Source organism: Gastrolobium bilobum, unplaced genomic scaffold (assembly GCF_033153095.1).
Source record: "Gastrolobium bilobum isolate Gb01-03AN ecotype WA unplaced genomic scaffold, APGP_CSIRO_Gbil_v1 utg5726, whole genome shotgun sequence".
Lineage (NCBI taxonomy): Eukaryota > Viridiplantae > Streptophyta > Magnoliopsida > Fabales > Fabaceae > Gastrolobium > Gastrolobium bilobum.
In genome coordinates this window covers 140946-157790 of record NW_026896804.1, presented here as the reverse complement: position 1 = coordinate 157790, position 16845 = coordinate 140946, and the positions used below count along the sequence as shown (strand labels likewise).

Below are 16845 nucleotides of genomic sequence, written 5' to 3'. Positions count from 1 at the left end.
ACTTTAAAACGTCAAAGCATGCATCTTTAATCTGTTTTAGGTCCATATACCAGTTGGTTACTTGCTTAACCCATTAACATTCAAAGACATCACCTTTAAACCATTAAAACTCATGATCAAGGTTAGGAAACTCACCCAAAGCTCAAAACAGAGGCAAATGGCTGCTCTTGGAGCTCACAACCAGTTCCCAAGATTCTGACTTGGTCCCAAAACGAAAATGACACACCAAGGTTGGTTCTTTCTTCACAAAGGAAGCTCCTTGAAGCTCACAATGCCACTACAATGGCTCAACAACCCCCAACCTCTAAAGTCAGCAACAAACACTCCCCAAACAGAGGTCACAAACTCATAATGATACTCTCCACACCCTTCCAAAGCCAACTCTCACAAGCTACAAGTGTTTAGGAGAAGAATTTGTGAAGGAAATGGCCTCAAAGCTCAAGAAAAAGATGAAGAAGCCAGGGAATAGTGTTTAAGAAAACTGGTCAGCCACCCTCCACGTAGAGAATTCTGAATGCCTAGGATTTTGTGCCTTAACAAGCCTATATATAGTCACTTAACCAATTAACACACAATATTAGCTTTTATTGCTACGCTTAGCATTTTAATCCCAAACTTAGGATTCTTAACCTACTCAATTTTACAAGAATTATCATATTTTTCTTATAATTTTCAGAGCACCTTTCCAATAGCGCTTTTCCATAGCCAGTATCAGTTCTGGCACCAGTTCTCATTATTTTAACTTGAAACTCATTTTACAAGTCCTATATACAATTCCAGCAATATATACTCACCTTTCATAATTTTCTGGGATACTTTTTCGTTACGCATTTATACCGTCTAGCAGAACCGGTATCTGCACTTTTCTTCCGAAAAGCGACTTTTAACATTATTACTCACTTACTATAATTATTAGAGCCTCATAATAATTATTATGGTTAATTATGGAATTATTTCCTAATTTCACATAATTAATTAATTAAATCCCTTAATTAACGGTGCGGGTTCTTACATTTTACTTCTATCGATCGACATCATAGTTTTTTTTTATCTTCCCTCGGGCATAAGAAATGGATCAAGTCTTAGGAATTGAAAGAGTAATCTTTGTACGCAATATTAAATCCTTATGCTTGCAAATGTGCAAATAGATTATTTTCTGGATTCAAACATGTGTCCTTCAACTTCTCCAACCTCGCCCTTTTTATATTACTTCTATTTATATAAATTTAATTGAAGCTCTTCAATCCCCATTAACCAATACCCAGATCGAGTTAAAGACTAGTTCAGATTTGTTAACATTGATCCAAAGGTTTGGTAATTTTAGAGGCTCAATCTATTTGAGTACTTCAATACATGCATTATGGTTATCAGGACGTTTAGGGTTATAATGATGTTAAGCCCAATTTCTCAAAATATTTTATTTTAAAAAAATTGTGATGAAGAAGAGTTTTTGAGAAAAAAAATATGATTGGTAACATAATTTATTTTATTTAGGGTAGTGAGATCCACTTAAAATGACTTAAGTTTGGTCCATAGTTTTCCTATTGTCACTTCCACACTTAGAGAAACCCTAGGAAGCTCCTCTCTTTCTCTCATGGCTGCACTCTCTTCTTCTTCATCAAAGTTTGAGCCTTTTTCCATGAAACTATGCCAAAACTTAACTTCTCCTCACCTTTCTTCCATCCCACCTCCATAAACACCTGGAAGCTACTGTTTTGAGAGATAAAAACCGATTCTTGGAAGGTTTAATTGGTTGCCGTTGTGACTTTAAGAGTGTTCCTTTCGTTTTGAGGCGTTGGAGCATCACTACACTATGTATTGAGGCTCTTGGTGGAGAAAGATTTATCCTTTGACAAGCTATTTTTGTGCACTTACCTTGGCAGCAGTGTGAAGTGGGTTGTAGACCTTGAAGGCTCTTCTTTTTTTACAATTTTGAAGCATTGGATATATGTCTCAACCTTTTCTCTTCAGTTCCTATCTATGTAGCACCGACTCGACACGTGACACGACACGATACTCCGACCTTTTCTCTTGAGTTCCTATGAAAAAGATCGAGTCTTGGACATGTTAAATGAGAAAAATAAGTAACCAAGATAACCACTAGCTTAAACATGTCTAAAAATGGTAAATTGGACCTTTGTGAGTGGTAAAAATAAGAACAAATCTCCTATTTAGTAAAAGAAAGTATCGAGATAATGAAAAAATTCCCGTAGCATTTGAAGAAATTTCCCAGATAATGAACTTTTTAAAATTTGATTTTATTGTTGCAATGCCTAACCCATCGCTTATGGGGTACGCCTCATTTGAAATAAAGAAAAAGAATAGAAATTAACTTTAGCCCCCTGCAAATGGTCTAAATGTGTCTCTAGTCAATTTTGGGCGCTATGTAGCACCGATATTGACACGGAGCACGATAGACACGACACTCTGACACGTTAATTCTAAAAAATGTTAGATTTTGACACGTTAGGACACACGATTTGATATTGAATAATAATTCTAATTATGTTGCGTATATTATATTTAATATTCAATAATTTAACAAAAAATAAAGTTAAACTTATAATACCCATTAATTTTGCAAAGAAACATAAGATATCACAAATATTTATATTAAATTGAATAAAATGGTAATAGTAATCCAACAAATCTAATAGTTAGAACTAAAAACGTAATGCAATGCAATCTTTGAACCTTTTTTTGAGTTTCTACACATTGAAGTGCCAGAGAGTGTCAGAGTGTCGGAGAATACGGAAAGTCTCAAACATGATATGTCAAGATTTTTGAAGTGTCGGTGCTTCGTAACTTAGGCCTGTGCCCCATCTAGATATAGGTACGATCTCCAATTGGAGGAGATACGCAACCATTATGGTTTTTTGAAACAATCTCGGACAATTTAAATATTTTTTATTTAAAATAAGGGATAGATTATTCTGCCTACTCTTATTTTGCCTACCTTTGTCTACCCCTTTCAATATCGTTAGATTACAATCTTATCCAATGGTGGAGATTTACTATATAAAATAAACTCTTTTACTCTTTTCTCTCTCATGCCTCATTCTTTCTCTCTCCTCTCCTTTCTCTCTCTTTAATGGCGCTTCACATAAAAAAAAAGGTGCAAGCTTTTTTCTTAATTAATCCAACTCAGCCATTGTTATGAGCATTTACATAAAAAATTAAAAAGGGGTGTCAAGAATAAACAAACTCAGATGCCCTATGTTATGGGATCAGTTTTGTCTGTTGTTGGGCATAACATATAGATAACAGAGATCATTTCCCCCACTTTTAATGTGAAAAACAAGATAAGAAGAAAAAAGAGTTAAGTTGATTCGATTTTAAATTTCAACAGCAAAATAGAAACGTTACTGTAATCGTGGATTAATTCAAAGGAAGGGATTCTTCGTGGTTTTCAATTTTATTTTTTTTGTATTTTTGTGATTTCTGTCGTGTTCAATTATATCATATTCAAGGAATTTTGAAAATTATATTCATCCAGCAGAATTATCATGCTATTAATCATTGATTGGATTTAGATTCAAAAATAAATTCAGATTGTAAATTACGCAAATCGATAGAGAGAGAAATGGGAGAAGAGAGAAAGAGTGTGGGAGTAGTAAGGAGAAAGAAAGGAAAAAAAGGTTTATTTTATTCCGCAAATCTCCACCATTGGATGAGATTGTAATCTAACGATGTTAAGAGAGGTAGGCAAAGGTAGGCAAAATAAGAGTAAACATAATAAACTATCTCTATGGGAAAAATATTTCTGCGGTTAATGCAGATAAGTTATCTGCATTTATTCCCAAAATGACGTCGTTTTGGTATTGAAATCTTAAAAAATTATAAATATAAAGACTATTATAACCCTGAGATAAATTAAAATTACAAAAATACCATGATTTTCGTCCCAAAACGACGTCGTATTGGACTTATTACAGATAACTTATCTGCAGTAACTGCAAAAAAAAAAAGCGAACCCTACATATATTTGCATTAATGTATTAAAACATTGTGAAAAACATACTATATTCTTGTTGGACCTCCAAAATTAGTCACTAATAATAATAGTGAATTATTATTAAAATATTTCTGTGATTTTTTTATCTTGTTATTTTTTGGGCATATAATTTTAACTTTTTAAAATTTGAAATTATGTTAAATTAATTGCAAAAGCCCACCTTTTTTAATTTTACAAACATTCTGCCTCGAAGTGATTTTGTTGCAAGAAATATTTCATTCAATTTTTTTAAAATATAATATAAATTATCACACCACATACAAACATAAATTTTGTATTTATTTTTTTACTTTACATCACATTTAGACCAAAAAGAAATAAAATCATAAAGCTTGATTAGTCCATGAGATTCCTTATATCCAATTCATAAAACCTGGTAGTTACCGAAATAAATAAATAAAGGCAAGCAACTCCTCTACCTACTAGCTAGGGAGATTTTGTTGGAACAATTTTATTAAAATGCTTTTATAATTAAAGAAAAAATGGAGATAAAAAGAAGGCATCGAGTAATTGAAATTTTAAGTTCAATTGGATGGGAACCTAATTTATTATCATTTGGGTGATCAAGAGGCCAAATGGAATTAGCCATAAATTAAGATGTAATTATGAAATATTATAATTACGGTATTTAATTAAGTAAAAAAAAATAAAGTATACTAGAGGATATTTTAGTATTAATATTCTTATTTTAATATATTTTATGATTTATTTATTTATTTTAGAGTCCACTGTTTAAACCCAATGGGTGCAGCTCAGTTGGTAATTTGGCGCTGAGTTAGTGGGGTTGGATATGTGTTCGATTCCCGCTCAATGCATTCTTGGGAAGGGGGCTGAACCTTTAGCCATCACTGTTCCCCCGCACTCCGAATTAGTCCCATAGCCGGCTCAAAGAGTCGAAGCTCGTGGGGATACCGGAGGGAGCAAACTCGTCTCAAAGAGATAATTAGGGTTGGGTAACTCCAAAAAAAAAAAAATAGTCCACTGTTTAGTATAAATTAAAAATATTTTTTATTATCTTTTACATCAAATCATATCGTGTTAATATATAATATTATTATATTTATTTTTCTCGTCATCCTTTCTTACTCTATCAAATTCTCTATAATTATTATAACAACTTATTTGGCTGCAAGTTCAGATGGAGGCTTAGAACAAAAAAAAAAATCATCATAGAGAATTGAGATAGAGTCAAGTTAACTAGCCTATCCACGCACACATTAGCTTCTCTTTAATTAGAAGTGCTGCACTTCCAGCATAACCTTCATCTTCTTAATCAATTAATGCCTTCACCCCTTCAGCAAGAAAAGTCAGGTTTTCCAAGCTTCCAAACCAATATATGGCATTCTGTTTCGCAGTTTTAATTTGACTAGTTGCGAGTGAACCCTCTACTTCTAATTCCTTGTCCCAAGTATATAAAGCCACCACAACCAGCAGCTCCATATTAACGACATTTTACTACCATACCATCCGAGTTTATTTTCACGCGCGCAACCCTCACGTGGTGGTTGCTACTTCATAGACAGGATTAACAGTAACATTAATCTCCTATGTGACATTCTTCCCATCATCAAAATAGGTTATAGACCCAGAAAGAGATAATCTTGAGAGGATCGTGGAGTCTTTGAAAATAATTACCAAAGATTTTTTAATTAATTACGTATTGCTGGACTTGTTGGGGTTTGGTTGGGCTTTGGACAAGTTATTAGGTAACACGTATCTTGCATAAATTTAATTTCCACTTATAGGATATGGCTATTTTCTTACCGCAATTAGTAATTAACACTTTGAATAATTCTCTGCATGTGGATTCAATTTATCTTACCGTGGAATCGGAGAAGGGATTGAGTCGCAGGATCATCGTTTGCTATGCCCTAATGCCCACTGAAATTTTCAAATTAAAAAAACATGGTTAATTCTTTGCCTTAATATAGCTAAGACTCTGAGACCCGTTCTACTTTTTAGGCTAACTCTTCACGTAAATTCTTACAACTCAACAACCCCACAACATCATGAGCACTATAAAAGCCACCATTCACACAAACAATTCTCATCTTCACCGACACTCGTTTCTTTTATGCCCTGCTAGTTAACTAGTAGTACTTTACACCAAAAAGTTTAATAGCAGTGCTGCTTGCGATTCAAATTAATTAAACGAAGAAGGAAACATACATACTAACATACATAGGATTGATTTGAGATGGCTCCGAAAACTAGTTCTTCGCTTGCCATTTTCCTCTTACTCAATATTCTCTTCTTTGCACATGTCTCGGCACGAGTGAAGTGTCCCCCGAAACCACCAAGCCCGCATAAGCCCGAGCCCCCGAGCCCGCATAAACCAAATCCCCCAAAACCACCAAAACCCTATCCTTTAGTTTCATCGTGTCCTCGTGACTCACTTAAACTAGGAGTATGTTCGAGTGTGCTAGATGGGAAGTTTAACTTCTCAACGGGAGCGCAAAAGACACCTTGCTGCTCTTTCTTTGAAGGACTAGCTTCTTTTGACGCTGCAGTCTGCCTCTGCACTGCCCTTAAAGCAAACGTTTGTGGCATTAATATCAACATTCCAGTCTCATTTACCTTCCTTTTCAATTTTTGCTCAAAGAAAGCCCCAAGCGATTTCCTATGTCTGCCTGACAATTAAGGGATTTCATATCTTTTAATTTGCTTAATTATTCGCCCTTGCTCTTGCACCGTCTTTCGGCTTCTTTTATCATTCAAGTGAGTGTATGTCATTCTTGCGTACATGCATGGATGATTAAGTGTTCATCATCTTCTTTACATGTTTATTTATGTAATAAACTGTAAGGAAACCAAAGGTTGATGAACTATTGAGTGTTCTTTTATTTTTATTTTTTTGTAACTTGAGAAATGAATCAAATAAAAAACTTTCGAATCTCATTTTATGTTTCTTTTAATTTGCTAGAGATTCAGGTGTTCAATAATGCAACGCAATTTTAGTTTGTTCTACTTCTATCGACAACATAGTTTATTTTGATCTTCCTTCATGCATTATAGTTATCAAGACGTTTAAGGTTATAACGACGTTAAGCCCAATTTCTTAAAATATTAAAAAAAAAATAGATGAAGAAGAGTTTTTGAGAAAAAAATATGATTATAACATAATTTATTTTATTTCTACGGAGAAAACATATATATTTAATAAAAAAGAGGGGTTCTTATCGGAAAAAATAAAAAATAAAATAAAAAAGAGGGGTATTATACTTGCAACCTCTTTTCACTTACAACCTCTTACGACCAAATTTTAATGATTGATTTCTGTCAATCTGATGATTATAATTTATTAGGTCATATTTATTAATTAATTATTAATTTCTAATAAATTATAACCATCATATTGGTGAAATTCAATAGTTAAAATTTGGTTGTAAAATGTTATAAATATAATCTTTCTCAATAAATAATGTACATATAATTTTAAAAACACATTTAATGTGATATTTTTTTTCGGTAAACTTATGTGGTATTTATTTAATAAATAAATAGTGTCAATTAAAAAATTAATTTCTTTTTTTTATCAATTTGTATTCCTGATCTAATGGTTCATTCTATGGAATAGATAAATAAATCAATTTAATTTATCAAATATTATTTCTTGGACTATAAAATTTTTTGGAAACCAACCCACCCGAAAAAAAAAAAATTTGGAAACTATTTATGCTGACACGTGGTATAAAAAAATCAACAACTTAACCGATCGTAGAATTTCGGAGGACCATAACTTTTGACTTGAGTATCCAAATTAGGTAAAAAAAATTGATTTCACATAATTTTTGTAGATCTACGCAATAACATCTCATTGAAAGGAATTTTGGTGACAATTTTTTCAAAATTTGGGATATTTTATCATAAAACTTCGGAAGGCTATAACTTTGGTCTCAGGTGCCCGAATCAGTTTTTTTATTACGCATAACTTTTTGAGATAAACGCGTTTGGTATATTTTATATAGGGAAAAATGTGTATCATTTTAAAGGATATAAAGTTGTGTAATTTTAAGAGAAAGAAAGAGATAGATAAGGAGGAGAGAGTGTTGACAAAAAAAAATAAAGGTGTGGGTCCCACCTCTTTGTGAGAGTGAAAGGATATAAGTTGTGTCATTTAAAAGGATAAACAATTTTCCCTTTTATATATGTGAGTGTGAATGATGTTACTTAAGTTGAAGTTTCGTCTCTCATAAATATAGTTTGAATTTGCAACTATAGTTCCATAATATTGGGATTTTACTAGGAATGTTTCTAATCGTGACAATGGTTTTCTCTCCATCAATGTTGCAGCTCATGGTGTTTGTTCAGAAAGAACTCTGATGTCTTGATGAAAGTTTAAAACGATTTAACCAGTTTAATTGATTTGTGGGTTTTTCATTAGGTGGGTACGCCAATTAATGAAAAATACTGTTACCCACCTAAAGTAGATTTTCGTTCGATCCAGCTCAATTACAAAATAATTCAACCAAAGATATATTAGAAAACAGATTGTTTTGCCATTAATATGTGCATGCAGGTAATTTGAGAAGAGAAAGAATAATTTAATCACGTATAAGTTATTGGGTTTGATCAATTGTTTTGTTAGTGCATGCTTGAAGCTTAGGATTTTACCAAGTGATGGGATCTGGGGGAAAATCTATAACTATATATATTCTAAAGCAAAACCATTTGTTGACAAGTTTGATATCGTGTCAATTTCTCATGCATTCTCCACTTTGTGTTCACACTATATATACTTAAATTTTTTCCTCTTATAGAAACATTTTATATTACAATTGTTATTAATTCATTTTCGTGAAAATAGTGCAACTTTTATTGCAGTTCACTTTTTGAATACAACAAAATCCATTACCTTCTACATTGAAAAATGTTGGGTCTATTCATTTCGCTGCGTTCAAGAAAGGCCTTTATTCCATTGAATGGTACTTCTCAAATAATGCATTGAGTTTTTGTATAAATAGGGAAGTGTTGCTTCTTTTTTTTGTCTTGCATTTTTTTTTTTCGTTCATGTATGTAGGGATTGTTCTATTGGTATAATTTTTGGTTTCTTTATTAACAAACGCTGTGAATTCATTTTCATAAATTTTTTACTAGTACTGATTTATTCATTTTTTAGGGTGGAAGGGTTCATGCTACTGTGAGTGGTTATTTACATATTCGGCGTCTTCCATCTTCAAACGATGGAGATTGTGTTGCTTTACCATGAAGGGTTCAATTTATTTATGCGTGCATCATTTCAATAGGGTTTGTGAAATTGTTTGTGTGTTATATTATTGAGGTTTCGTGGTGTTACATTGAGGTTTCGTGGTGTTATTAAATCTTCGATGACATATTTTTTATGACATCTTTTTGTAGGATTATCTTTTGGAGCAATATCGTGAAGAACACATATGTTTTTGAATGCAAACTCGTATTATTGTTGTCAGTGTGAAGAAAAAAAAATTGGACTGCTGTGTGGGATCGAGTTGCGCGCTACAAGACGAAGCCTAATGCCTATATGAATTTGTATATTATTGCCAGTGCGTTTATAGTCGAATCTACAATGAACGCGAAATTGTTGTTGACGTCTTTGTCTTTGTTAACACCTTCAGAGAATTCAAATGACGCTGATGAAGATGGTTTTATGTGCTTTTTTGTCCCCATTACAAAAAAGACATGAGCTCTAAAAACTTTAAATCTTCGTGTTGTACATGGATGCGCTTTCACGATTGGATTTCATATATTTTTTGACATTTTGTTAAAAGTGTTTCGTGATTGTGTTGTGTTTAGGGTTCTTATTTTCTGTATCCTAATAAATAATAATAATTTCATCATCACATTATAATTGTCTTGATTAACAATATCAAATTAATATATCTAAAGTGCTATTGATGTGGATATTTTTTATTTTATTAAATCAATGTTGTGGAAATGAACAAGGTTATCACTGTATTAAAGTTTTTGGCTCCCGATAAAAAAAATAAAGACAATCATAGAATAAAGGCTTCCAATCGTAGTCGACGCAAATTCCACTGCCTCGTTGAAATGGAATAAATCTTTGGTACTACTGTTGTACCTAGATTCAGTGCATCTCATCAATGAGAGCAGGACACATCAGAAGAGAGAGAACAAATTTGACAAAAAAATAATAATTTTAGCTTACATGTAATATTTTCATTGGTGGGATGTACTGAATATTTGATACAACAGTAGTATCAAAAATTTATTCGTTGAAATGAGTCCTTCGTGGCATGTTGAGTATCGCGTGAACTTAATGATAAACATATATTACAAACGTGCCATATATATTTTCCTTCGTATTTAATATTTTACAAACATCTCTGATGACGTATGGGAAGTAGATATTCTCTCTCTCCTTCATTATTGACTTTAATTTATATTCACAATTAAAATCAGTTGAAATGTTTTTTCTTTTAGAAACTTTTTTAAATTCAAAATTTGAACTTGATAAGTGAGAAAAGAGTTAAGGTGGCAGACAACTATATTAATATCTCATTATTTTTGTATGGATAATTGTTAAGCTGATTAATAATATTTATTACATTGTCACTAATAGAATTATTTGTTAATTAATTTTTTGGGTCTGAAAAAGAATCAAATTGCAACATGATTTTCGTAATTCAATGTAACTAGCAATTGGAAAGCTCTGCTTTGCATGTTCTTAGATTCTAAAATATAATACAAGCATATGAAGCTTATTATTTTCTAATTAAATTTATCATAATATATATGTATAACATATTTAAAAAAATATGAAAATTATAAATTTGAAGAGAAAAAAATATAATTTTTAATAAGATGTGTATAACGAATACCAAAAAATTTAAATTTTAAATTTACATAAAAAAAATAAAAAATAACATCTATCATTCTGTAAAAAAATTATAAAAGTATAATCAATATAAAAATGTAAATGTTAATTTCATATATAAGAAATAAATTATTTCTCCAAGTAATAGCTTCTAGTTATTCATTCACGAAATAGGAAATTGTGTCGATAACACTCTTGCATCAAAAGAATGAAAGTTTAATATTTTTCTTATATATTAAATTAAAATTTTCATTTTCATAGTGATACATTTTTATAGTTTGGTTTTTAGAGAATGAAAGTCGTCATTTATTTATTTTAGATTTTAAATTTAATTTTTTTGTGTTAATTATACATATTTTTTATACAATTTTTTCTCTTTTAATTTATAAATTTATATTTTTTAAAATTGGTTATACATGTATGTTTAAAATTTTTATGTAAATATTTTTCAAAAAAATTACTTGTACTAAATTTTTTCTCTTTTTGTATTATTTTTTTAAGTTAACTTTTTAATATATATTCCTTTAAGGGGAATGTTATATTTACAATTTTTTTATAAACTCTTACAAACTACATTATGTCTGACCGGTCATACACTAATTAAGAGTGTATGACCGGTCATACTTAGTGTAATTTGTAAAAAAAGTTTGTAAACGAATCTTCCCCTTCTTTTAAAGTAGAAATATGTCGTTTCTTATTTTTTTCATTTAAATTTCAAATTTAAATTATTTTTTATCAACTATACATATATTTTATATTTTTAAATATTTTTTAATTTAATCTATAATTTTATAATAAATTTAAATTTAATATAATATATCTTTTTTCCTATTGCAGAAGCAATAAATGTCGAACTCTTTTTTTACCTATCTAGTTCAAAATTCAAATTTCAAAAGTTTGAATTTTAAATACTAAATATTTCTCCACTCAATAAATATAATAATAAATATTATTAATAGGCTTAGCAATTTTTGATATAGAAAGTAGGGAGAAACATGCATAGAAAGCTAAGCACATTCTCCAAGTAATAGCTTCTAGTTACTCTTACATTAAAAATACGATGTGTTCTTCACGATATTGCTCCAAAAGATAATCCTACAAAAAGATGTCATAAAAAATATGTCATCAGAGATTTAACAACACCACAAAACCTCAATAATGTAACACACAAACAATTTCACAAACCCTATTGAAATGATGCATGCATAAATAAATTGAACACTTCATGGTAAAGCAACACAATCTCCATCGTTTGAAGATGGAAGACGCTGAATATGTAAATAACCACTCATAATAGCATGAACCCTTCCACCCTAAAAAATGAATAAACCAGTAAAAATTTTATGAAAATGAATTCACAGCGTTTGTTAATAAAGAAACCGAAAATTATATCAATAAAACAATCCCTACACACATGAACGAAAAAAAATGCATGCAAGACAAAAAAAGAAGAAGCAACACTTTCCTATTTATACAAAAACTCAATGCATTATTTGAGAAGTACCATTCAATGGAATAAAGGCCTTTCTTGAACGCAGCGAAATGAATAGACCCAACATTTTTCAATGTAGAAGGTAATGGATTTTGTTGTATTCAAAAAGTGAACTGCAATAAAAGTTGAACTATTTTCACGAAAATGAATTAATAACAATTGTAATATAAAATGTTTCTATAAGAGGAAAAAATTTAAGTATATATAGTGTGAACGCAAAGTGGAGAATGCATGAGAAATTGACACGACATCAAACTTGTCAACAAATGGTTTTGCTTTAGAATATATAATAGTTATAGATTTTCCCCCATATCCCATCACTTGGTAAAATCCTAAGCTTCAAGCATGCACTAACAAAACAATTGATCAAACCCAATAACTTATATGTGATTAAATGATTCTTTCTCTTCTCAAATTACCTGCATGCACATATTAATGGCAAAACAGTCTGTTTTCTAATATATCTTTGGTTGAAATATTTTGTAATTGAGCTGGATCGAACGATAATCTACTTTAGGTGGGTAACAATATTTTTCATTAATTGGTACCCACCTAATGAAAAACCCACAAATCAATTAAACTGATTAAATCGTTTTAAACTTTCATCAAGACATCAGAGTTCTTTCCGAACAAACACCATGAGCTGCAGCATTGATGGAGAGAAAACCATTGTCATGATCACTGGCGGACCCACGTTGGGTCACATGTCCGCAAGAGCGGACATGTGATTTTGGATTTTAATTTTTTTTTTAGTTATGTAAGTTATTATTTGTCTCTTGGTTCAATATTTATAGTAGGAATCAATATCATTTTAAGTCCCTAACAAAAAATATGATCTCCATTTTAGTCCCTTATCAAAAATTAGTCTCGAGGAGGTCCCTAAAAAATTAAAAGTGGATCAATTTAATTAAAATTGTGGTCCCTCATAAATTCAAAAAAGACCTACATTAGTCTCAAAAAGACTAAAATATGTCCACTTTAAATTTCATAGGGACCAGGTGACTCTTTTTTTTTATAATGGACTAAAGTGGGGACCGAATTTTTTGTTAGCGACCAAAAATGATATTTATTCTTATATTAGTTAGCAACGTAGCAACGTAGCAACGTACAGAGATGATTAAAACAACGTAGCAACACAAATTGATTAGAGAGAAAACTTATTCTTCCTCCCCCGTCACTTACCCATTCTCATGATTTCTTCATCCTTTGTTATGGAAACAACTAGATTATGAGCGGGTTCAAGCGTTAATTTAAACTTTTTTTACAAAAAAAAATTCGGGGGAACCCCGCCACTAAATGTGCAGACATAGAAAAAATTTCCTGGGTCCGCCACTGGCCATGATTAGAAACATTCCTAGTAAACATCCCAATAATTATGGTACTATAGTTGCAAATTCAAACTATATTTATGAGAGACGAAACTTCAACTTAAGTAACATTATTCACACTCACATATATAAAAGGGAAAATTGTTTATCCCTTTAAATGACACAACTTATATCCTTTCACTCTCACAAAGAGGTGGGACCCACACCTTTATTTTTTTTGTCAACACTCTCTCCTCCTTATCTATCTCTTTCTTTCTCTTAAAATAACACAACTTTATATCCTTTAAAATGATACACATTTTTTCCTATATAAAATATACCAAACGCGTTTATCTTAAAAAGTTTTGCGTAATAAAAAAAAACTGATTCGGGCACTTGAGACCAAAGTTATAGCCTTCCGAAGTTTTATGATAAAATATCTCAAATTTTGAAAAAATTGTCACCAAAATTCCTTTCGATGAGATGTTATTGCGTAGATCTACAAAAATTATGTGAAATCAATTTTTTTTACCTAATTTGGATACTCAAGTCAAAAGTTATGGTCCTCTGAAATTCTACGATCGGTTAAGTTGTTAAATTTTTTATACCACGTGTCAGCATAAATAGTTTCCAAATTTTTTTTTTCGGGTGGGTTGGTTTCCAAAAAAAAAATTATAGTGAAAGAAATAATATTTGATAAATTAATTTGATTTATTTATCTATTCCATAGAATGAACCATTAGATCAGGAATACAAATTGATAAAAAAAGAAATTATTTTTTTAATTGACACTATTTATTTATTAAATAAATACCACGTAAGTTTACCGAAAAAAAATATCACATAACATGTGTTTTTAAAATTATATATACATTATTTATTGAGGAAGATTATATTTATAACATTTTACAACCAAATTTTAACTATTGATTTTCACTAATATGATGGTTATAATTTATTGGAAATTAATAATTAATTAATAAGTATGACATAATAAATTATAATCGTCAGATTGACAGAAATCAATCATTAAAATTTGGTCGTAAGAGGTTGTAAGTGAAAAGAGGTTGTAAGTATAATACCTCTCTTTTTTTATTTTATTTTTTATTTTTTCCGATAAGAACCCCTCTTATTTATTAAATATATATGTTTTCTCCGTAGAAATAAAATAAATTGTTATAATCATATTTTTTCTCAAAATCTCTTCTTCATCTCAATTTTTTTTTAATATTTTAAGAAATTGGGCTTAACGTCATTATAACCCTAAACGTCTTGATAACCATAATGCATAAGGGAAGATCAAAATAAACTATGTTGTTGATAGAAGTAGAACAAACTAAAACTGTGTTGCATTATTGAACACCTGAATCTCTAGCAAATTAAAAGAAACATAAAATGAGATTCGAAAGTTTTGTATTTGATTCATTTCTCAAGTTACAAAAAAATAAAAATAAAAATAAAAGAACACTCAATAGTTCATCAACCTTTGGTTTCCTTACAGTTTATTACGTAAATAAACATGTAAAGAAGATGATGAACACTTAATCATCCATGCATGTATGCAAGAATGACATACACTCACTTGAATGAAAAAAGAAGCCGAAAGACAGTGCAAGAGCAAGGGCGAATAATTAAGCAAATTAAAAGATACGAAATCCTTAATTGTCAGGCAGACATAGAAAATCGCTTGGGGCTTTCTTTGAACAAAAATTGAAAAGGAAGGTAAATGAGATTGGAATGTTAATATTAATGCCACAAACATTTGCTTTAAGGGCAGTGCAGAGACAAACTGCAGCATCAAAAGAAGCTAGTCCTTCGAAGAAAGAGCAGCAAGGTGTCTTTTGCGCTCCCGTTGAGAAGTTAAACTTCCCATCTAGCACACTCGAACATACTCCTAGTTTAAGTGAGTCACGAGGGCACGATGAAACTGAAGGATCGGGTTTTGGTGGTTTTGGGGGATTTGGTTTATGCGGGCTCGGGGGCTTGGGCTTATGCAGGCTTGGGGGTTTCGGGGGACACTTCACGCATGCAGAGACATGTGCGAAGAAGAGAATATTGAGTAAGAGGAAAATGGCAAGCGAAGAACTAGTTTTCGGAGCCATCTCAAATCAATCCTATGTATGTTAGTATGTATGTTTCCTTCTTTGTTTAATTAATTTGAATCGCAAGTAGCACTGCTATTAAACTTTTTGGTGTAAAGTACTACTAGTTAACTAGCAGGGCATAAAAGAAACGAGTGTCGGTGAAGATGAGAATTGTTTGTGTGAATGGTGGCTTTTATAGTGCTCGTGATGTTGTGGGGTTGATGAATTGTAAGAATTTACGTGAAGAGTTAGCCTAAAAAGTAGAAAGGGTCTTAGACTCTTAGCTATATTAAGGCAAAGAATTAACCATGTTTTTTTAATTTGAAAATTTTAGTGGGCATTAGGGCATAGCAAACGATGATCCTGCGACTCAATCCCTTCTCCGATTTCACGGTAAGATAAATTGAATCCACATGCAGAGAATTATTCAAAGTGTTACTAATTGCGGTAAGAAACTAGCCAGATCCTATAAGTGGAAATTAAAATTATGCAAGATACGTGTTACCTAATAATTTGTCCCAAAGTCCAACCCAAACCCAAGTCCAGCAATACGTAATTAGAAATCTTTGGTAATTCTTTAGAAAATCGCAATGATATTAAGAAGTTGCCCACTTATTTTACCATCTACGCACTAATATATTAATGTTGATAAAATTTAATTTATTCTTATGTACCATGCATTCATTATTGGGATAGGTTATTGTGCCTACTCTTATTTTACCTACTTTTGCCTACCCCTTTCGTTACCGTTCGATTACCATCTCATCCAATGATCCATATTTGTGATATAAAATAAACCTTTTTTTTTCCTTTCTTTCTTCTCACTTTCTCCCATACCCTTTCTCTCTCCTCCCCTTTCTCTCTTCCTCTGCCATATACCTATTTTTTTCCTTTATCGTTAATCTCTGCTCAGGTGAACGGCGCAGAAGCATTTGAAATCAATTACCACAGCATTTGAAATCATCGTCAATATACATTAGTCTCTGTTTTTATTATTGTAATATAAATTTTCTCCTTCTGAATCAGTTTCTATCAAATTACCAGTGTCAATGGATTGAAAAATCACAACAAGTTTTTAGATCTGAAGAACAACATAAATTTTATAAATTAATAAGATTGAATCGATGACTAAC

At 31.1% G+C, this 16845-nt stretch overlaps 1 protein-coding gene across 1 annotated transcript; it reads right to left on the bottom strand.

Moving 5' to 3' along the window:
• Positions 1–15286: 15286 nt before the first annotated feature.
• On the bottom strand, positions 15287–15730 carry LOC133302075 (14 kDa proline-rich protein DC2.15-like). Its single transcript, XM_061501798.1, has one exon. It carries the CDS (start codon positions 15728–15730, stop codon positions 15287–15289), a length of 444 nt encoding a protein of 147 aa, XP_061357782.1.
• Between the last annotated feature and the right edge of the window lie 1115 nt (positions 15731–16845).